The 21,119-nt window shown below is 48.1% G+C and overlaps 1 protein-coding gene across 10 annotated transcripts in view; it reads left to right on the top strand.

Moving 5' to 3' along the window:
- Nucleotides 1-21,119, top strand: part of GTF2IRD1 (GTF2I repeat domain containing 1) — a 68,878-nt gene that overhangs the window by 35,215 nt on the left and 12,544 nt on the right. For 4 of the 10 annotated variants that reach the window (XM_083875175.1, XM_083875176.1, XM_083875180.1 and 1 more), the window contains exons 7-22: nt 350-439; nt 1,288-1,371; nt 2,745-2,928; nt 3,844-3,869; nt 6,687-6,807; nt 9,243-9,280; nt 10,297-10,377; nt 12,003-12,152; nt 12,695-12,757; nt 13,231-13,296; nt 15,354-15,537; nt 16,655-16,713; nt 16,889-16,954; nt 17,771-17,854; nt 19,221-19,404; nt 20,126-20,154. In XM_083875175.1, the coding sequence (XP_083731301.1) occupies nt 350-439; nt 1,288-1,371; nt 2,745-2,928; nt 3,844-3,869; nt 6,687-6,807; nt 9,243-9,280; nt 10,297-10,377; nt 12,003-12,152; nt 12,695-12,757; nt 13,231-13,296; nt 15,354-15,537; nt 16,655-16,713; nt 16,889-16,954; nt 17,771-17,854; nt 19,221-19,404; nt 20,126-20,154 (1,509 nt within the window). The remainder of the gene's footprint in view (nt 1-349; nt 440-1,287; nt 1,372-2,744; nt 2,929-3,843; nt 3,870-6,686; nt 6,808-9,242; nt 9,281-10,296; nt 10,378-12,002; nt 12,153-12,694; nt 12,758-13,230; nt 13,297-15,353; nt 15,538-16,654; nt 16,714-16,888; nt 16,955-17,770; nt 17,855-19,220; nt 19,405-20,125; nt 20,155-21,119) is intronic. The other 6 variants (XM_083875174.1, XM_083875177.1, XM_083875181.1 and 3 more) reach the window with 5 other exon arrangements.

Below are 21,119 nucleotides of genomic sequence, written 5' to 3'. Positions count from 1 at the left end.
TTTTTGCCCCACCACCAATCCTGCACCACCAGGCCTGTATGGAAATGAGCAGAGCCCTTGCCACACTGCACTGCTTCCAGCCCTTCCCTGGGTTCTGCAAGGTGCTGACAGGGCACACCTCTGTTTTTGCCCCAAAATGAGAGGCACTGCACCACCAAGCCATAAAGGCAGCAGGAGTGGGGATGACCAGCAGGGGTTGGTCTGGCCAGCACTGCACCTAGTGTCACAGCCAGGGTGCATTGAGGAGAGACAAGGGTTGGTGGGGACAGCACCCAGGATCTTCTTGTGGTGCCTGGAGCACTGGTCAGGCTCTCATGAGCCCTTTCTCCTTGTCTCCCCTCTTGTCCAGGACAGAAATCATCAGTCTCTGGAGGTCCCCTCATCCAGAATGTGCACTCATCCAAGCGCATCCTCTTCTCCATCGTCCATGACAAGACAGGTCTGTGTCCTGCTCCAGCATTAAAGGGAGCTGGCAACCTTAGTGAAATGTTTCCCCTCACCACATCTCTCCCCAGTGGTCTCCCAGCCCTCTCCATGCCCTGCAGAGACCTCGCAGTGCTGGAAGCGATGCATCTCACATGGGAGCCAAGACCTTCCTCTCTGCTCTGGTCCATCCCTGCCATTCCAAGATGCTGCTAGTGGTCCTTGAGCACTGCAGGCTGGCTGGGAATTCCCATCTCTGCTTTCTGCACAGGGAACCAGGGCAGGGCTTTGGAAGAGGCTGTTTGCCCCAGCTGCAAGCAGCACATACCTGCTGAAAACTTGGCATTATTTCAAAATGGCTGAAACCCACTAATCCCGGTGGGATTCTGCAGCAGTGCCTGGGGGGATCAGCAGTGGGGAGGAGATTGCCATTTCCCCACCTCTGCGGCACCCAAGGGCAATGCAGCCTGAAAATTCATGCCTGCCTTAAAGAGGAGAAAAAATACAGGTGGGAAGGTTGGGAAAGAGGAGAAGATTGAAAAGATACACTTGTGAAAGGGCTGTACCTTTCAAGGGTTCATTCCAGGTGGAGTTGGCTCTGTCCAAGAGGGTCTTTCATTCCAGGGCTGAGGGATTTATGGGGTCATTTCTTAGGAATCTGCTTGGCACATGCCAAGGAGAGTGCTTGGGTCTAGGGTTGGAGAGGCCCAGACCTTGCCTGCCAGCCTGGCAAAATTCGCTCAGGAACAGGGAAATGATTTTTAAAGTCTTGTTCCTGCTTTGCAGCACTTTGCAGGAAAAAAGTGCATCTGCTGTGTATGAACCATATGGAAGTTTCTTATTTCTTGTATTTTGTTTTGATAGATAAGTGGGACAGTTTTATAAAAGAAACTGAAGACATCAACACCCTTAGGGAGTGCGTGCAAATTCTTTTTAACAGCAGATATGGTGAGTAGGAGTTAATATCCCATTATGCATCTGCAGTGCTTGTGGATTGCATATCATTATATAGCAATCATTTTTGTTCCCTAACACAGCAGCAGAAGCCATATGCTAGAGCTCCCTGCTCTTCCTAACACATTTAGCTCAGCAGCTCCCAGTCTCCTGAAGGTTATGTCAATATTTCTGTTAGGAACCCCACACCATTGTCAAGGAATTTATAGCTGGGCTGTAAAGCAGCCCTGTCTGGGAATGTGGCGTGCTGGATCATAGCACTGGGGCACCAGGAGTGGTGGCATGTGGCCCTTTTACATACTTGTGGCAGGTAAAAAGAAGGTGGTTGTTTCAGCTGCTTTTTTCTCCATCTGCATGCCTTGCATATACTGTTAGTGTTCCCTTTGCCATGGGCAGTGCTTTTGGTGTAGCTCCTGCGCATTTGGGCAGGTGGAAGCTTGGGAAACCACTTGGGGCTGGTGGACTCTTCAACTGTGCCATCCCAATCAGGCCGTATAATTCCTGAGTTACAGATGGGCTGTAGATGTGTGCAGTGTCACCTGTGAGTTGTATATGGGCTTGAGACAAGCCCTTTAATTTGTGATTTATATATGTGGTGCTGGAGTGTGTCCAAAAGGTAACAGAGCTTAGGAAGAGTCTGGAGCACAAATCTGATGAGGAGGAGCTGTGGGGGCTCAGCCCAGAGAAAAGGAGGCTCTGGGGGGACCTTCCCACTCCCTACAATTAGCTGAAGGAGGTTGTAGCCAGGTGAGACTCAGTTTCTTCTCCCAAGTGACAAGTGATAGAATTAGAGGAAATTGCTTCAAGCTGCTCCAGGGAGGGTTTAGATTGGACACTGCGGGAAATTTCTTCCCTGAAAGGATGGTTAGGGACTGGCCCAGGTTGCCCAAGGTTGTGATGGAGTCACTATCCCTTGAAATGTTCAAAAAAGCATATGGATGTGGCACTTGGGGATGTGGTTTGGGGAACGTGGTGCTGCTGGGTTAACAGCTGGAATCAATCTTAGAGGATTTTTCCAACATTAACAATTTTATGATCCCATGTGCTATGCAGCCTGTGAATCATAGAGCTCATAAACTGCTGCAGTGGGTCACAAGGAGTTTGGGAATGATATTTGGGCCAGCTCACTCCTGGTTGGAGCATCACTGGGCATGTTTGGGAAGACATCTAGCTGTGTTTACTGCTGTTTTCCTCTTTGTCCCATTTCCCATGGGGGAGCTCCTCCTGGGGCTCACTTTCTGGGACAAGCAGAGGAGAGGGCAGAACGCATTTGCTCTGCTTAAGTTCAAGCACTTAAACCTTTGTTTTAGCATCTGTAAAAGACAAAGCACTTGTGAAAATGAAAAAACCATGTGTTCACCTTTCAGCTGAAGCCTTGGGGTTAGACCACATGGTCCCTGTCCCATACAGGAAGATTGCCTGTGACCCTGAGGCAGTGGAGATCATTGGCATCCCAGACAAAATTCCTTTCAAAAGGCCTTGCACCTATGGTGTCCCCAAACTGAAACGGATACTGGAGGAGAGGCACAACATCCATTTTGTCATCAAAAGGTGGGTGGCAAGAAAAGCAAAAGGAAGTGTATGGCTCAAGGGTGTCAGGGATTTGAGCAGTGCTCCCTCCATGCTCACAGGGTTTGTTTTGACATGAAAAACTCTCTTCACCCTCTTTCATAAAAGACAGTTGAAAGCTCTTTCCCCCTGCAAATCTCTGATTTTCATCTCTCTCTTTTTGCAAGGATATGGCAGAGTTGGCTGTACCATGATCACCCTCCAAGTTCTGCCACCCTGTTTTAAGTGATCATGGGCACCAAATTTTGCTGATGCCACCCCAGACATTTGAAGGTGGTTAGTTACAGCATCTGTGTTGTTCTCTTCCTAGAGGTGTGAAACTACAGCACAGAAGAATCCTGGACATGGCTCCCAAGGGGGCTAAAATCACCAACATCAATGGAATTCAGGCATCCTAAAAGGAATTAGCTTTCTTGATGTCAGTTGGAAGAAGAGATACTTTGTCCTGCTTTGTCCAGGCTGCACCAGGCTGAATCAGGCTGTGGGATGTGGCCCTGGATATAGTTGGCTCCTATGAGCAAAGCTGCAGGTAGCACCAAAATACAATACTCAGGAGACAGGTGACATCATGGTCAATGGTCTACACTGGAAATTGAAGCAGCTACTTTGGTCCCACTGTTTCTTTTTGTAAAACAAGCCTATTGCAGCCTCATTTAATAAGTTAAATTAAGAGAATGACTTACAAGCAGATTTAGAGGTGCTTTAGTTAAAAAGCTCATGCCGTAAGGTTGCTGGGCTGCACAACAGGCTAAAAGGCCTTTTTTAGCTGAAAAAGTCATTTAGAGAATGAAAAAAACTACTAGTTTGACTTGGTTTAATGCTATTCATTTATTAAACCTCCAATTCAGTCATTAGCAGCATCTATTTCTAATTATTTTCTTTTTCCTTTTTTCCTAGGATGTTTGACGAAAGAATTTTTACAGGTATGTTCTCCAAATCCTTTGATTTATTGCCCACAAAATTGAAAGGTTATCCAGGGAAGCAGAGTTGAAATAATGTCACCTGGAAGCAGAAGAAGTGCAGGACACATGCAGTTCTGCTCAGTAAGGAGAAGCTTTTTCTGTGCCCCACAGCAGGACATGCTGAGATTTCCTTTACTTGGTATCAGTACAAGCTCTGTACTCCCCTTGAAAAATTAGTTTTGAAGGTTTAAGTGAAAATTCCTGGTGTGTGAGGCTGGGCTGGCTCCTGAATCAGGCTGAGCCACAATACAGGCAGTACATGGTACAGATCTGTACTTTCAAGAGGAAGAAAATCACTGCTGTGTTCCTCACTGGGTGTTTTGTTTTTTTTTTTTTTTTTTTTTTTTTTTTTTTTTTTTTGTTTTTTTTTTTGTTTTTTTTTTCTTTGTTGTTTGGTGGTGTTTTGGTTTTTGGGGTTTTTTTTTGACTGGGAACTGCAGGCATCATCTAGCTGCTAACCTTTTTTTTTTTTTTTTTTAAGTAACAAAAGTTAGTTTTTTCAGTGACGAAATGGTGGGGAGAGAGTTCTTTGACTTTCTTTGCTCTGTGTTTTTACTCCTTTTTTTCTCTAAGCTGGAGAAGCCAGAATAATTCTTTACTGTGAGGGTGGAGAGGCCCTGGCACAGGTTGCCCAGAGAAGCTGCAGCTGCCCCATCTCTGGAAGTGTCCAAGCCCAGGCTGAATGGGGCTTGGAGGGATCTGGGATTGTGGAAGGTGTCCTTGCCCATGGTGGGATTGGAACAAGATGGTCTTTAAGGTCTCTTTCAACCCAAACCATTCTGTGACCATGACAAGTGCTTCTTGGCACATACAAGGAGTCACGTACCAGTGCTGTCAGACTCAGCCTGCACTCCAGCAATGCCCTCATCCCACTGTCCTCATACACACCTGGAATATGGCATTGCATCCAAATTTATCACACCCAGGTCCTGGATTGCCTGGGCTTGGCTCACAAGTAAAGACATGTTTTGGGGTGGTGTTTTTGTTGGTTTTTTTTTCCCTGAGCTGCCAACCACACATGCTGGTAGCTCTCCAGAGCTTCCTTCTTCCCAGATATCTCTGCCAGCCAAATTTCAGCTCTGGCCCCACGACAGCCCAGCCCTAAGAGTGCTTTCTGAGCATGATGATGCTGGAGCCACTAAAAGGGGACCTCTAGCAGAACCTGGAGGGGATCCCATCTGCATGGGGGATTTCTTTGTCTAAAGCCACTAATGGCTTTTTTTTTTTTTTTTTTTCTCTCAAGAAAAGGATTTCTTTAAGCTCTAGCCCATCTCTTAGGGATGGAGCACTGAACTGTGTTTTGGGATGCTTGGATTTTCCTTGAATAATGGCTGCACAGGGTCTGGGGGAGGCATCATGTACATCCTGCTGATGGAGACCACAGTGCTATGAGCTTGTGGATTACATGGTAGGGAGGTGCAAGTGGATATTCAGAGATGAGGAAGCAAACCCAGCAGAGCTGAGGCAGGTGACGGGTCCCACTCTCCTGATAGGTCCCTGCAGGGCTACCAGAAGCAAAACCTATTAAACCTGGCTCGCTGTGGTTTGCGTCAGCACATCAGCTTGTGCAAAAAGACCCCTGCATCTGCTGAGTCAGGAGGTGCCATTTCTGCAAAGACATTATTTTCTGAGTGGAGCTGTATTTTAAGTTGCCATTTGCGAAGTATCCCAAAGCTTCCCCAGAAAGTTTTGCTCACCCTTTAATTAAAATACCCACCACTGCTCGGAAACCTATTTTTGTTACTCCCCTGGGTAGCAGCTTCAGGCAGGCTCTGCTGGTGCAAGAACAAGATTTGGTTCATAGAAAGCACAAATTAAAAGGAGCCTTTTAGACTGTCAGTAGATAAATAGTATCTTTAAGGTTCTGTATTTCTACTGATCCTATTGCCAGAACCCTGCCCTTTCTCACAGGCTGGAACCAAAAGGAAAGTGGCATCAGGTTCCCATAGATGGAATATGTTTTAGAAGAGTGAGGATGTTGTGATGGTGCTTTGAGACCAGCAAAGGGCTTTTTGACAACATCTATTTACCAAGACACCTTGTGGTTTCTGCAGCCTCACAATGTAATCTCACTCCCTCCTTCTCCCAGCCCTCATTCTTCAGCTCTTTGCTCACCTTCCCTGCCTGATTTTATTTCCTACTCCACCTTCAGATTACTCTTTCCATCTCCAAGGTCATTGTTGAGGCTTCATTTCAGTTCCTTTCAGGCTGCTGAGGAACAGGGAAAGGAGAGAGGAAGTTTTTCATGGTGGCAGAATGCTTCTGTCCCTCTCTGTGTCACTGTGACAGAGATTTCTCCTGCTGCTCAGTGGGCTTGGAGCTGTGAGACAGGGCTGCCTGTGTCTCTGCTACTCAGTGTTTTGTCAAGCTCCATCCAGTGTAGCACATCCCCTCCCTTGGGACAGGGCTCTTCCCACTTCAGGGCTTGCTCCTAGAGCAGTGATTCATGGTTGTGGGTTTTCTGACCTTAGTCCTCACCTCTTGGAACCCTTGTTCTGTCAGCCAGGCCTTTCTGGAGATGCTCTTTCCTGGCAGGGCTTCCTAGCACACACATAGTTATGGAGAGGTTTAAGCAGATATCTTGCTAATATTTTAACATTTGAACCCAGTGGAATGGGCATCCTTGTCTTTGCAAGCAGGTGGCACTTGAAAGGCTATTCTCCCACCTTGACCTCAGCTCTGGGACTAGGAGGGGAACAAGCTGCAACATTGGCATCCCCAGTCACTAATCCTGGTTTTGTTTTTCTCCCAAAACCCACCATGCACACCTGGCAACAGGAAGCAAATTTACCAAAGATCCAACCAAGCTGGAGCCCTCCAGCCCTCCCCGGGAGATCTCCCCCGAGCCTCACCGTGGGGCCATGCTGGAACTGGTGGGGACCTCTCAGGCCAACAGCAGGTAAGTGGGACTTCTGTCCCTGTTCCCTGTAAAGTGACATCCCTGAGAGAGTTATTTTGGGGCTATTAATGTGCACAGCAGGTTACTGATGTGTTCATCAGCAATGTCCAGTGGGTGCAGGAGGGTGCCATGAGTAAGCTGGAGCATCAAGGAGATGTTGTAAGTCCCTAATGAGAAGATGAGGGGCTAAACTGGTGTTGCTTTCCTGCCTCCCTAAAATCCCACAGCAATGGTACAGCTAGTCAGCACAGGAGGCCAAGCAGACCCGTCTTTTTGCAAGCCAAAAGTTTGGAATCACTAATTGTGAGCAAAACTGATGAAATTCGTGCCATGGTTGGGCTTATCTGCTGGAACCGTCTCTGGTGTTAATGCATGACCTAAAGGATTTACCCTCAGGCCACACTGTAGCAGCATCCTGCTAATTAAGTGTTGCTTGTTTAGAGAGCTCACAGGGAGCCTAACAGTGCATTTAGTAAAGGGGGGGTTATGCACTCCAGCAGGGCAGGAGGTTTTTTATGAGAGCACTTGTTTCTGTTACAACTGTGCCATGAGCTAGACAGGTCCAAAACATGCTGGCAGCACCTGTGGAGCATATATCACATACTGAACAGCTTTCCAACCCAGACTGGGAGATCCAGGAGGTTTTTTTATCTTTTTAGCCCCAGTTTCCTTCATTCTTAATTCAGTGGAGGCAAGGTGTAATTTAGCCTTTAAAATCACTTTAAGGAAGAGAGGTGGGGCAGCAGTTTATAACATTACGAACTGCTATAAGACAAGGAAGCTTCTCCCAGCCTTGCTTCACACAAATGGAGTGAAGAATGCTCCTCAGCCTCTCTGGCACAAAGCCTCACTGCCCAGCACTGACAGCTCCACAAAGCTGGTGCTTCAGACAGTGCTGTGGTTGCTAACCTGTGCAGGTTAGGGTGGGGAAATAAGGCAACTTGTCTTTGTCCCATCCATGACATCCCTTGGGTTCCTTCCCTTTCTTGGCTCTTCAATGACATGAACCTGTGACAGGTTGGAGTCTTTTGGTTCTCCTCAGTGCTGTTTCAGGTTTGTCCCCTTGGATGTGGCTGCTGCTTGCCCCTAAAGCATGTCAGGGACAGCAGAACCTGCAGCGTTAGAGCAGGCAATGAGTGAGCCTGGGAATATGGCAAGTACTGAAATACCACAACTTTGAGGGGCAGAGACCTCTTGAGCTGCCCAGCCTGCAGGGTTGGCATTTGGCTCCAGCTTTCTGGGTATCTTCAGCTTCAAAGGAGGGTTTGTGGGAGATTGTTGGTTTTTTGGTTTTTTTTTTTCTTTCTGCAAATGAGGAACCTCTGTGCCTTGGCAGGAGTATTTCTGTAGGAATGGTCCCCCCATGTCAGAGTCCTGCTCCAGGGAAAGTGCAGTGTTCAATACTCCAGAAGAAGGGCCAGACACTGTGAGGTGTAATGCACTCCCCAGGGAAGCCTCCCCTCCAGATTTCCTTGGTGAAAGGTTTACTTTGACCTGAAGCAGGAGAGTTAAAAACCCTTCCCAAGGCTCCCAGGTAGTCCATAGAGTACCTTCTAGACCAAGGATCCTTTTCCACAATTAGGAAGAATATTTCAAGAGCACTCCTGGCTTGTTTTGTGGTTTGTTCTGCTGATGCTCCTGAGTGGATTTAGGCAAATGAGAAGTGCTTTTGAACATCCCTCCTGAGCCAACAGGCACTGGCTCAGAAGGATTTTCCTTCCCCCTGAAGGACCAACATTGTGCAGGAGTGAATTTTCCTGAGTGGTTCCTTGGGTCCCTTACTGCCAAAGAGCCATGGTTGTCCTTATTCAAGAGAGAGACAAGAAAGCACATGCATCCTGAGAATGCAAAATAATCTCATTTGGATGCAGAACAACTTGTGTAAATTCCTGAGCATGTGAAGTTAACTGTAGATGGGAATTTGGGATAGTGCCCAGTTTTCAGTGAAGAAAAGCTTTGAACAGAATAAATATTTACTGAATCAATTGATTTTTCCTTTCTCCCTATTTTTTTTACCTGCATAAGCAACTACATTGTAGTAATACTTATGCACTGCTCTCTGTCGCAAAGGGATGGAGCCAACCAAATTTTGGGCTTAAAAGCAACCTCTCTTGCTTTCAGGAGCTCTCTGCTGCAGTTCCATCCATGAGTGTCTAGAGGCAGGGCTGCCATCAGCAAGGGTGCCAGGACCAGGCTGGGTTTGAGAGCAGGGATTATTTGCAGAGAAACTCACAGACCCTGCAGCCATGGATGCTCTGCCATTGCTGGAACCGTGGGTGTAGTGACCCTGGGGACCCCTCTGTAGCTTTTGCAGCCCTCTGTAATCCCAGGCAGCATTTCTCCCTCCTGCCAGGATCAGTCCACACACCACTGCTTTTTAAGCTCTCTCTTTTCTTACACCATGACTACCTTTGTTGTCTGCCTTTCCCTTTCAGGTCTGAGAAGTGTAATGTTTCTGAAGGCTGTGAACCAGGTGAGGAATAATTCACTTTCTCTTGTAAGACAGTGTTATGGGGGGCACACTAGAGAAACATGCCTGCAAAGTGACTTGAATGTGTGACATTAGTTGCATGATTGTGCCACAGTGCAGTTCTCTAAGGACTTTATCCCCATTTGATGCAGAGATGAAGGCTCTTTACCCTCTGACACTCCACCTGGGGCCTAAAAATCATAAATTGAAAGAGGGAGACTTAAGCATGTGCTTAAAAGCAAAGCTAAGGGAATCTTTGCTTTCTGAATTCCTTTGAAAGCCACCACTGAGAAGTCAGTAGGGTTGGTATTGTGAGCATCATCAATGAAAAGGAAGTGCTTTTCCACAGATTTAGGGGCTTGGACCCAATGAAACCACACTAAGCCATGCTGTCTTGCCTTTCCAAGCTGCAAGCTGGGATTCAGCACCTTGCAGTGGATCTATCCCACCCTAAGTGAGGAAATTTATCTTGAGAGAAGAGGAAGCTGGGCCTGTGGGCAGCCTGTTCTGGGACTACTGGTCAGCACAGGCTTTCACCTGCTGGGGTTGAACCCACACTGAGTCTCGCCAGGGTTCAGCTGGTCTCATCTTGGTGTGATGCAGCTTCAGTCAGCCCTCTCAGAATAGGGGCAAGTTCCAGGCATGAGTTTGGGAGCATTAAAATTGCTAGGAGCCACCCACTGGAGAGAGCTCCTCCAGTGTCTCCAGCAGCACCTGTTGGTGGCCTGGTTCATTTTAAGTGAAGAAAGCCAGGAAACAAGCACTTAACAAAGTCCAGCTGCTAGTTTGAGGGCACCAACAGCTCCTGCCAGCCAAGCTGTCTGCAGAAGCCATGCCCACAGGTGCCCCTCCATGCTGTGGGCTCAATGCTGCTGGGCCACTTGACTGAACCTTGTTGTTGTGGCGAGCTCAGCTGGTCCTGATGTGCCAGCTGGTCACACTTTATTGATGCTGTACTGGGCAGGTGTGGCATTGCTGGATCCTGTTGGCGACTGCCTTCCATTGCCTTTCCCCCATAGGTACCTCAGGAGAGCTAGGTGGGATCAGGCAGATCAAAATCGAACCAGACGAGCTGAACATCATCCAGATCACCGTACCAGGTAGCTGCTGGGGTCCCACCATGCACAGGCAGGGTTTGCCACACGGTGTTTCAGCATTCTGCTTTGAGAAGAGGCATTTGCAGGGTGTTTCCCAGCACCTGAGGTTCCCCCACATACCTGAAATAGCCTTCCTTAGCTGGAAGGAACATATGGAGGAATGTATTGAGGTTTCCTGGGAGCACTGGAAGGTGTTTTAGGGCTCTTTGTTGTTTTTTTCTCTCCTTCATTGCTTTCCTAACTTGCCTTCCCCCTGGACAAAGCGAGCCTGGTTTGCTGCTTTGCTTCATGTGAAGGATCCCAGGTATTGAGTACAGGATGCTTTTAAAGAGGTCTTTCATTTAGAAAACCAGCTTGGTTTTGAAAAGTTCATAAAAACAGGTCTAATAGTAGGCAGGTTTAGTATTAAGCACTGTGCTAAAAAGGTGTTGGAATTGTTGACACTGATGGGGGAAGTTACCCACATTTCTGCCTAGAGAGGTCAGTGTCAATGAGTTGTGATGGAGATGATATGCTTGAGGGGCAGCTGGGAGAGTCAGTTTTCCACTTACCTGTCCTGGACAGTGCAGCAAATGGTAGGATGATCCTCAGGGTTTAACAAATGGATTGTTAGCAGTTTGCATTTTCAGTCTGCTTTACAACCATTAATTAATAAGCTCCATAGAATGAGGGCAGCAACAGAACTCTAACATGCCTGAGGGTGAGTGATACTGGGGACAGCAATGACACCAGGCCCCACCACACCAGTGCAATCTCTGATGCACCCAAATTGTATTGTATTGTCCCCTTAGTAAGGTAATACTTGAGGAGTCACTCCAGGATTGGTGTAGAATAGACTTATCTGTGGTTAATATAGGGGGAGGAGAAGGAACAAAGTATAGTGGTAGATCAAACATTTTCTTTTTCAACTTAGCAGCTAATGGAAGAGAGGAAAGTTGATATGTAGTAAGCTGGAGGTCCATGGGAGGAGTGGGAAGAATTACCACTTGTCCAGTGCCAGGGAGATCACACCTCAAGTCCAGAGTCCACCTTTTCTTGCCTTTTTTGAAGATCGAGTTCAATCAGAGGGAATACAGCTGAGGGCAAGGAGGAGGATTAATAGAAAAGAGGTGCTCACCTACAGGGACAAATTGGTGAAATTGGGATTATTTAGCCTGTGAGGTCAGAAGCGACCTGATTGAAGTATATAAACTACATGAAACTTCATTTAAAGCTGAATTTGAATGGGTCTTTGAGGGCATTAGACAGCCTAGCACTTGGGGAGACAGGTTTAATGTAAGGGAAACCAAAAGAGGGGTGATTTTGTTGAGGAAGGCAGCATTAGGGAACTGTTTTCCTTCATGTAGTAGCTAAATCACAGCAGCATTAGCTTTTAAAGTCAAAATTGAGTGTCTAGATTGAATTAAGCCAAGTGAATAATTTGAACTACTTTAGCTCTTCACTTTCTGTGGAGGTTAGGAAGAGATTTTTGCTTTTTTCCCTCAGACTGAAAGTTCAGGTCTGTGTCAGGGATGAGGTCTGGGTGGTTCTGGGAGGAAGAAGGCAGATGCATCCCCAGAGCAGTTTCTGGTGGTTTGTGGGACTCCTGGGAGTGGGGGGCCCTTCACTCAGTCCTTGCTGATTTCCAGGACCCTCTGAACACTGTTTTGGGGACAGAACAAAAGGTGCCCATGGGTTCTTGTCCACAGAGCGATCACCGGGTCCAGTTGAAATGCACGAGCCCGTGCCCGCGCAGGCGGCCTCAGAGGAGTCAAGATACATCCTGGAGACAGTAGCAGGTACCAGAAGTGAAGCAGCTGGGAGACTGCACGGTAGGACGGGAGGTCATGCATGTGTCAAAAATGAGTGAATACCATTTATGATCCAAAGTGGTGGAGTTCAGTCACCCCAGTTCCAGAGTCTTGGCCTCAATGAGGCCAGCTGGGAGCTCTGACAGACTGACTGGTGGGTTTCCTGGCACTGCTGCTCCTTCCTATCCTCTCTTCAGCTTCAGCATGCTGCAAACCTAAGCCTCTTTCTCCAGGGCACACCTGGAGTTTACCTGTGGGATGTATGCTGGCCTTGTGGCTGCCCTTGCTCCTCCTAGGTCTCTCCCCTCCCAGGGAGCCCATGCTGAAGATTGGGCAGCCCTCTTGTATGGAAGCACTGGGTTTGTTCTGCCAATGCAGCTCTTGGCATGCTGGAACCAGCCCAGCCTCTGCTGGGACACATGCTCAGAGCTTAGTGAGGGGAGGGAGCAGCTGAGTGGCCTGTAGGGCCACTGCTTATGTCTTCTCTGGTTTTGCTGGTCCCTGCTGCTGCTAACCCTCTTCTTCCTCAGCAGAGACAGAGAAGGGGTCCAGTGAGGAGTCTCGACACGAAGAAAAGCAGATGGAGGGATCAGGTGAGTGTATGGTGAACTCTGAGCGTTGCCCATCCTTGCAGGTTTTTGGAAAGATGGATGGATGCACATAGATGTATTTTAGGTTGGGTTTTGTGAACTTCCTATGTTATCAGCAAAGTCTTTAGCTTTTAGCCTTTAGCCTCCAAAACCTCTGCCCACAGAAGGGCACCATTGTGTTGCTGGGCTCTGTCCCCTCCTTTTGTGCTTGAATTTACTTTTCCTTCTATTTTTTTTTTCTTTTGCTTCTGACTGCTGGCATAGCTCAGTAGCAGGTGCATCCTTGCCCTTCCCTGTTAGGAGATAGTTTGGAGGCCACTGTCAGAGGACTGGTTTGAGGGCATGGAGAGTGAATGGCTGTCTCTGCCAGAAGTCAGGCACGAGCTGCTCAGGGAAGTGCTTGCCCTGGAAGCAGCTGGTTGCTCAGAGCATTTCTCTGTATTGTCATTTTGGTTTTTTTTGGGTTTTTTTTGCAGATGGTATAGGGGACATTTTAAGTCATTTGAGGAAACAAGTTGAAATTTTGTTCAACTCGCGATACGGTAAGATGGTCATTAACACATGTTCATCATGCCAGGTGCTGGCTTTGTCACTGGCCATTTCCAAAACCAGCAGCTGGGTGAAGGTGCAATCTAATTTGTTCATCTGCTGTCTGCTGGGCTCACAAATGCATTTGAAACCTCCTCCAGCCTTGTTATTGCAGCCCTTCCCCTTGGTTTCCTTGAAGTTGTTTCACTGGCTGCAGCCCAGGAATTGCTGCCATGACATTCAGCCTTCAACCTGCAGAGGGAAGGCCCAAAGTGGTTCCCCCATCACTTGTTTGAAGTGTCAGAGAGTGTTTTCCACCCATGGTGATCATTGCATGGCTCAGGAAGGCTGGTCCACCTTGGTGGTGGAGGCTGGCACTCAGCATGCTCTGCTCACCTCTATTTAGAGAGGTTATTTAACTGAGAAGAAACACAAGTGAGGTCACACTTGTATTTTGAGAGCTGGCTGACAGTTTTTGCCACTTTTAGGAGTGTAGTACTGTCTGACAATCCTCAAAAGCCAGGGGCATAGCTGAGCCCATTGTGACCAGGGAAAGGAGATGAGCCAGGATGCTCTCAGGCAGGGCTGGGCACTGGGGATGCAGCTGGAACAGCCATTGGAGCAGTGGCTTTCACTGCTCCCCATGTCACTGTAATAATAGTCTGGAAGGCATCACCCACAGTGATGAGGTGGATCTTTAACCTTGTTGTGGTTTAACACTGCCCAAACATCACATACCCACTAAAGTTGTTCGCTTACTTTTTTCTGTTACAGTTGGGCAGAGGAGAGGGGAAAAATTAACAAAGGGCTCATGAGTTGAGATAAGGACTGGGAGAAAACAGTCTAAGGGCAAAACAGGTTCAAATTTAAAGGTATAAAGTAAGTTTATTATTAACAGAGTCAGAGGAGGATAATGAGAAGTAAAATAAGCCTTTAAAGCACCATTTTTCTCTCCAGCCCCTCCCTCTTTCCCACCCACAGTGCAGGGAGACAGGGTGTGGGGGTCTTGGTCAGTTTGTCGTTCAAGCTCTTTTTGTATTCCCTCAGGGAGAGGAGTCTTTTTTCTGCTATGCCATGGGGTCCCTCCCATGGGCAAATAGTCTTCCCAAAGCTGTTGTGTCATGGGTCACTCATCCATGGGGTGCAGTCTTTCAAGGCCAGGCTGCTCTAGCTTGGCAGCAAGTGCCCTCTCTCTCTATTTGGGTCTCCCACTAGATGACAGCTTTCTCTGGCATCCACCTGCTCCAGCGTGAGCCTTTTTCTCATGGGCTGCAAGTGGATCTCTGCATCACCTGTGGATTCATGCCTTGCAGGGGGACAGTTTGTTTTACCACAGTCCTCACCATGGCTTGTGGAGGAATCTTAGCTCTGACACTTGGAGCACCTCATCCCCCTCTTCTATACTGGCCTTGGTGCCACTGTGTTGTTTTCCCTCACATGTCCTCACTTCCTCCTTTCCTCTGACTAGAAGAAAAACTGCTCTAATTGACCCCATAGCATGTCCATCTTCCATCAGAGATTGGCTCTGTCAGACATGCTGGGAGCTTCTTGCAGCTTCTCAAAGAAGCCACTTCTGTGGCCTGCCCCTGCTACCAGAAACTGGGCTGTGCCAAATCCACACAAACCTGTTTTTTCATCTATCCAAATACCACTGCTTGGCACTGGCTGTTTGGTCGCTTTTGGCAGTATTTAGCAGAGCAAGAGGAGTCCTCACCATGCTGGGCTGCACAGGCTGATGGGGTATCCCCAGAGACACATTCCCTGTCCCCTCACTTAGCAGAAGAGTTTCCATGGGGGTCTGGATGTGGAGGGATGTGTTTCCATTGTGTTGTGGACGGATGCTTGCAGCCTTTTTAGGAAGGCAGGCTGTAATAATGCAGCAAATGCAAAAGCCAGCTCCAGATGGCTCCCCCATCTCATGTCTACCAGTGTCAGGGACATCCCCATGAAGCATAATGCAACCACAAACTCCCCAAAAACCACTTCAGTCCCTCCAGCAACATAACATGTTGCTGTTGCTTAGACCTGACATGCAGGTCCAGCAAACTAATGAGATTGGGTCCACATGCAGCGAAAGCCATAGGAATATCAGAGCCAGTCAAAGTCCCCTACTCCAAGTTCCTGATGTACCCTGAGGACCTGTTTGTTGTGGGCTTGCCAGAAGGCATCCTGCTGCGCCGCCCCAACTGCTTCGGGATTGCAAAGCTGAAGAAGATCCTGCAAGCGAGCAACAACATCCAGTTTGTCATTAAAAGGTAAGGCAGGCAGGTGGGGTGGCTGTCCCTTGGGGAGGATGTTTTTGCTCAGAGCTCCTGCTGCTGTGCAGTGTCCTGAGGAGCATCCATCACTTCAGTAAATTTGCTTTATTAGAGGCAGACAAGGGTTGTTGCCTTGTTGGAGCCATCTGTGGGAGGCAGCAATGGTGTTGTCATCTGTCCCTTCATGTGTTTTGCGTTTTTAACCTGCTTTTGCAAAGGTTTGGCCACCTTAGCAGGATGGGTGAAGAGGCCTTTAAACTTCTGGGTGCCTTGATGTGGGAGCAAGGACAGGGGCTTGGAGCCCTGGGGGGTTTTCCTGCAGAAAGTGGCTCCAGCTGAGGTTCAGATGTGCATATATGCACATGGGATGCTGCAGACATGAGGAAAGATGCTCACCCTGTGCTGAGGAGCAAGGGAAAAGAACTGTGGGAGGACTGTGAAAAGCCACAACCAGTGTAATGCAATAGAATTGCCCTGAAAGAGGGAACAGATCCAGCAGAGATGGATTTTAAGATGTCTTAGGTATTTTGGGGGCAGTTTCTCATCCAAATGCTGGCACAGCCAATGCTGCAGGTGACTGAAACTGAAAATAAATATTGGAAGCATGGAGATTTTGTGGTGTCAGAATAGCAGCTCTCAGGTCAGCCCAACCGCATTTTGGGGTTTCCTCCTGTCCTGATCTCAGATCAATTACTTTGTGACACAGCTTCAGTGCACCTTGCTAACAAGCCCTACTATCACCTCACTATACAGCTTTAGTATTGGGCAATGTAAACGGCAATTTTGGGGGTCAATTTTATGTTTAAAGAAACCATGCACAGCTTCTCTTATCCCTAAGAAATGTTCAGGACCATATCCACTATAAGTGTAGCTGTCAGTCATCACTTCCTTAATCTCATACCAAGGAGTGACACATCAGCTCATTAAAGAGTCTGTCAGCATGAAAACTATATCCAAAGTTCTCCCACTGTGTTGCAGGAGCTTTTTAATGGCATTAGCCAGACAGAGTGAATGGTTTGTGGCTGTAGGAGTGGTGTCCTGAGGATGCTGGAGCAGCAGGTTGTCACTGGCAGGGGGGTCACTCACATGCCCTCTACTTCTCCCTGTTTTCCAGACCGGAGCTGCTGGCAGAGGGCATAAAGGAGTCGGTGTCAGACAGCCCGGCAGCCAAAGGTAGGCTGAAAGACACCTGGCAGCTGGGCTGTTGAGGTCTAGGTAGGAGAGGTGTGAGAGTGGTTTCCTGCAGCCTTCCCTCCCCACCTTGGTTTTTTTTGGCTGGAAACCCCCTCCCATGCATCCCCCTTGGCAGCACTGTGGATCCTAATTCCTCTTATGTCCCCTGTCTCAGCTGCCGACGAGAGGGACTCGAGCGAGGTGCTGCTGGAGGACGCTGTGAAGAGACAGGGCTTTCAAGGTGTGGGGCTGGAGGCAAATGTGGGGGCTGAGGCAGAGCCCCTGGCCCACTGTGGAGGCTGCATGGGACAGACCTGGGTGTTGGGGCTTGGTGGGTTGGCAGAGGAACAAGACAAAGCTGGGAAGAAGGAGAAGAGGAGGTGGGATGAGAATGGAAACCACCAGGCAACTAAAAGACAAGATGCACAGCCAGGACAGGCAGTCCCACAGGTCCCAGAACAGGCTTGAAGTGCTCTGCATGATGCCCTAAGTAAACAACGTGGCTTATCTCCCTGTCTGACCTTGTGAGATGCATAATTAAGTTTCCAAGCCTAGGGGTTTGCCTTTTCTGGGGCTTTTTCCACCTGTGTGATGTTTGTATAAATGCCACTCGAGTTTGGCTGGCAGCAGCATGGTGGCTCCCTTGGGGGACAGAGTGATGGTGAGAAGCCTGTGGACTGGACAGGCAAGTGCCACCCTGCTCAGGCACCTCTTCTTGGGCCCTGGGGGCCTGTGAGGGTTTGCACAAGGATGGGGAGCTTTTTCAAAGCCTTTGGCTTTTCTGAGAGGCTTTGGAGTGTGTTATATTTTAATGCCAGTAATTATCACAACTGAATCTTCAATTTCACGTGGCTTTTATTCTTAGCAAACAGGCAAGGGAAAAATAACCCAACATATTTCTGTTTAGATTATTTTTAAGGGCTTTGAATGACCCACTCCACAGATTAGCTAATTGCAAGATAAGGGCTTTCCTATAATTAGAAAATGGCATTACTTAAAAGTCAGAGTGCCTTTTAATATACCAGCAGAAATCTATAATTGTTTCTTTATTTTACAGAAAATTATGATGCCAGGCTTTCCAGAATAGACATTGCTAACACGCTGCGGGAGCAAGTCCAGGACCTGTTCAATAAGAAATATGGTGAGAAAACAGGCTTGTTTTATCACCCCCCCCTACTCCCTCCTAATTTTTGCTCTTTATCTCTCGCCTCTGCTCCTGATTCATTCTTGCCAGGTACTTTCTCTCATCTCCCTCTTGAGCTGCTTGGTCCTTAGGAGGGCCAGGAGGGAATGGCAGATCTGGGGTTTGCTGCAGGAGCTGTGGGAGCACAGGGAGTGGTGGGAGGTTGGGAAGGGAATAGGAACAGGCCATAGTGAGTGCTGGGGGACAGGAAGACACTGCTCCTCCTGTTCCTAGAGCAGGGAAATGCTGTTATCCCCATATTGTGGTTAAGGAATGTTATACCTCAACTCAGTGTTCATTCTGAAGCACTGCAAACCATGCACTGCTCCTTCACTTGTCCTTCCCCCTCTCCCTTCCTTTGTGGTGGGTTAGAGAGGAAACTTAGAAGCACAAAGGCTAAAAATCATCTCAGCACCTAAGGAAAGCCTCTGTTTCCGTTTTGCTGTTTGCTGAGGACCGAGATGTTTTGTTGACCATATCTATTGGAATCTGACAACATCCATCTTGCCACTTTACTCCTGAAAACTGAATTTCCCAGCAGGTCCCTTGACCTTAGTTTGCTTTATGGCAAAGCTGGCCTTCAGGAGGACTTGGATTACCTTCTCCCCTTTCTCAAAACCTTCTTCTGCTGTGTTGCCCCACACATTGATGTCATCAGTGTACTGCAGTGTCAGTATAGAAGAGACGGGGTCTCTCCCTGGTCTGAAAAAGAGCACCATGAGGAGCACCTGGTTCATATATGGGAGCATATACAGGATTAGGTGCCACAACCATGTGAACAAACCAAGCAAGGCTGTAACCAGAGGTTCTGTACCTAATAACCTCTGGGTCCTAGCTATACCCCTCTAGGCTACTGCAAAAATTAACCCTGTCCTGGCCACAACCAGGACATGCCATTTTCTAGGCAGGGGTAAGACTTGTCCAGGTATTTGCAAGGAAATATGCAGCCTGAATCCTGCAGCCAGGTCTAAGAGAGGGAACATAACCTGTAGAGTTATCTCCAAATAATGTCCCAAAGCAAAGAGCAGCAGCTTTCCATCCCTCCCACTACAGTGCATGGGCATCATCATGCAGGATGGTGCATCTCCTTGACCCCATGAGCTCTGCTGCACACATGTGCCTGTATTTGGCCCCCTCCACTGCCTTCATGGAGGCAGCCTGAAAATGTTGGTCCTTGATCTAATGCTGACCTGGTGCCTCGAGCAGCCTGCCCACACTGTGTTGTGCCTTGGCAGGGCTGGGGATAAAGCCAGAGCTGCAGCAGAAATGGCATCCCTGGCATTCTGCACACTCACTACTTAATTACCACTCACTTCTCTTCTAGGTGAGGCCTTGGGGATTAAATACCCTGTGCAAGTGCCATACAAGCGCATTAAGAGCAACCCAGGGTCAGTGATTATAGAGGGGCTGCCTCCTGGGATCCCCTTCAGGAAGCCCTGCACCTTTGGCTCCCAGAACCTGGAGAGGATCCTGGCCGTCGCTGATAAAATCAAGTTCACTGTGACACGGTATGTGGTGAGAGGGGTCAGCCATCCTCTGCAGCCAGAGAGGGGGAGAGGAGGGAACCCACCTAAATGCACTCCCTGCTCTGCAGGTCTGTAAATGCCTCCAGTCCCCCAAGACAGCAATTCAAGTGGCAGCTAATGGTTCATCAGAAAGGAGTAGACCATAAAACAGACACTCCTGCTTTCTTCCCATCCACTGCTTGAGGAGATTACGGGGAAGGCAGTGGCAGGAGAAAGAGGTGCTTGGTGTGATTGATCTCCAGGCAGAGAAATCCCAGCCTCTTTTTTAGGAGGTTTGAGGCAGATTATTGCTGATGCAGGGCAGTGCTCAGAGCCCTGCTGTGCTTTTAGCACCCCCTGTTCATGACAGAGTCCTCTGCATTTCATAGCAAAGGGATGGACATGGGTGGGAAGGGAGGGAAAAGCACTTCAGCTGTGTATCACACTAAGCTGAGTTCAGGAAAGAAATGGGCTTAAGAGGGGCTCTGTCACCCTTTTGCTGGACCATGTTGTTTGTCTTCTTACCAATGCAGCATGAAGTACATCATGCTGCCCCGAGCAGGGACTTCATCCCCACAGAGCTCCTGTTGGTCCCACATGAACTGTGTGAAGAACAGGCTGATCCCCAGCCTTCCATGGGCCATGGGAGGGTTTTCAGCCCAGGCATGCTTGCTTCCTGGTACCATTTAATTTTAAATCTCCTTTTTTTCCTTATTTTTCACAGGCCTTTTCAAGGACTCATCCCCAAACCTGGTAAGAGATTATACCTTTTTGCCTAAGCAATGCATTGGCTATGTGTTTGGTGGTGGTCAGGGAGTTGTAAACTGTGGATGGCAAGCAATAATTTTATCAGCTGGAGGAAGGTGGTTCTGACTTCACTTTCCTGGGCTTCCCACTTTGGTTTTGTTGTGTGGTGCATTTGTTGCCTGAGACAGCTGCCCTCAGCATCACCCATCAGCACTGCTGCTGTTGCCTTGAAATGATGGCATTTTTCAAGAGCTAATCTAGGGCAGGAATCTGTTTCCTATATTTAAGAAATCACCCACTTTCTTAAGTGTTTTCTTAAAATGAACCTGTGCTGTACTGAGCTGGTGGGTTGGGTGGCAAGAGAAGGTCGTGGTGAGTAGTGATTAACCACAAGGGTCCATGTTGGGCTGCAGTAGCATGGCAGTGAAGGTCCTGAACATTCCACAGGCAGATATCCCAGGGAAGACATGGCAGAGGAGAGGACAGGATGTCCAGGGTGAGCTCCATACACAGCTGCTCAAATCACCATCCTAGGGCGGTGTCCTTCACCGTGAGTCCCTGCTGTAGCTGTCTCTCATTTCTTGGCTGCTGAAAAGAGAGCTGCTGTCAGAAACGGGGCTAAAAACCTGTCTCAGTTTTAAATGTCTGTAATTACAACTGTTGGAAGAGCACAGATGGGTGCAAAGAACCTTGTCATCTTTATTCATCACTTCCCATTTCCTTGGCCAGCCTCCATGGCAATGGCACAATTTAGGAAAGACAAATATGACAGACAGGAAAACATTTATATGCCCTTATTGGGAATAGCAGAAAGGTGTTAGAGCTGTCAGTAAAATTTAGACATGGTCCATGTGTTCAGTTCTAGGAGAATTCAGACATGGTCCATGTGTTCACTGCTGTGTCCCTGTGTAGGGTCCAAGCCAATGACAGAGAGGTCCCCCAAGACCTCTGTGGCCTTAGACTTGTATCCT

Source organism: Zosterops lateralis, assembly GCF_965231275.1.
Source record: "Zosterops lateralis genome assembly, chromosome: 19".
Taxonomy (NCBI): domain Eukaryota; kingdom Metazoa; phylum Chordata; class Aves; order Passeriformes; family Zosteropidae; genus Zosterops; species Zosterops lateralis.
The sequence above is the reverse complement of the archived record's forward strand: the minus strand, read 5'-3'. Positions and strand labels throughout refer to the sequence as shown.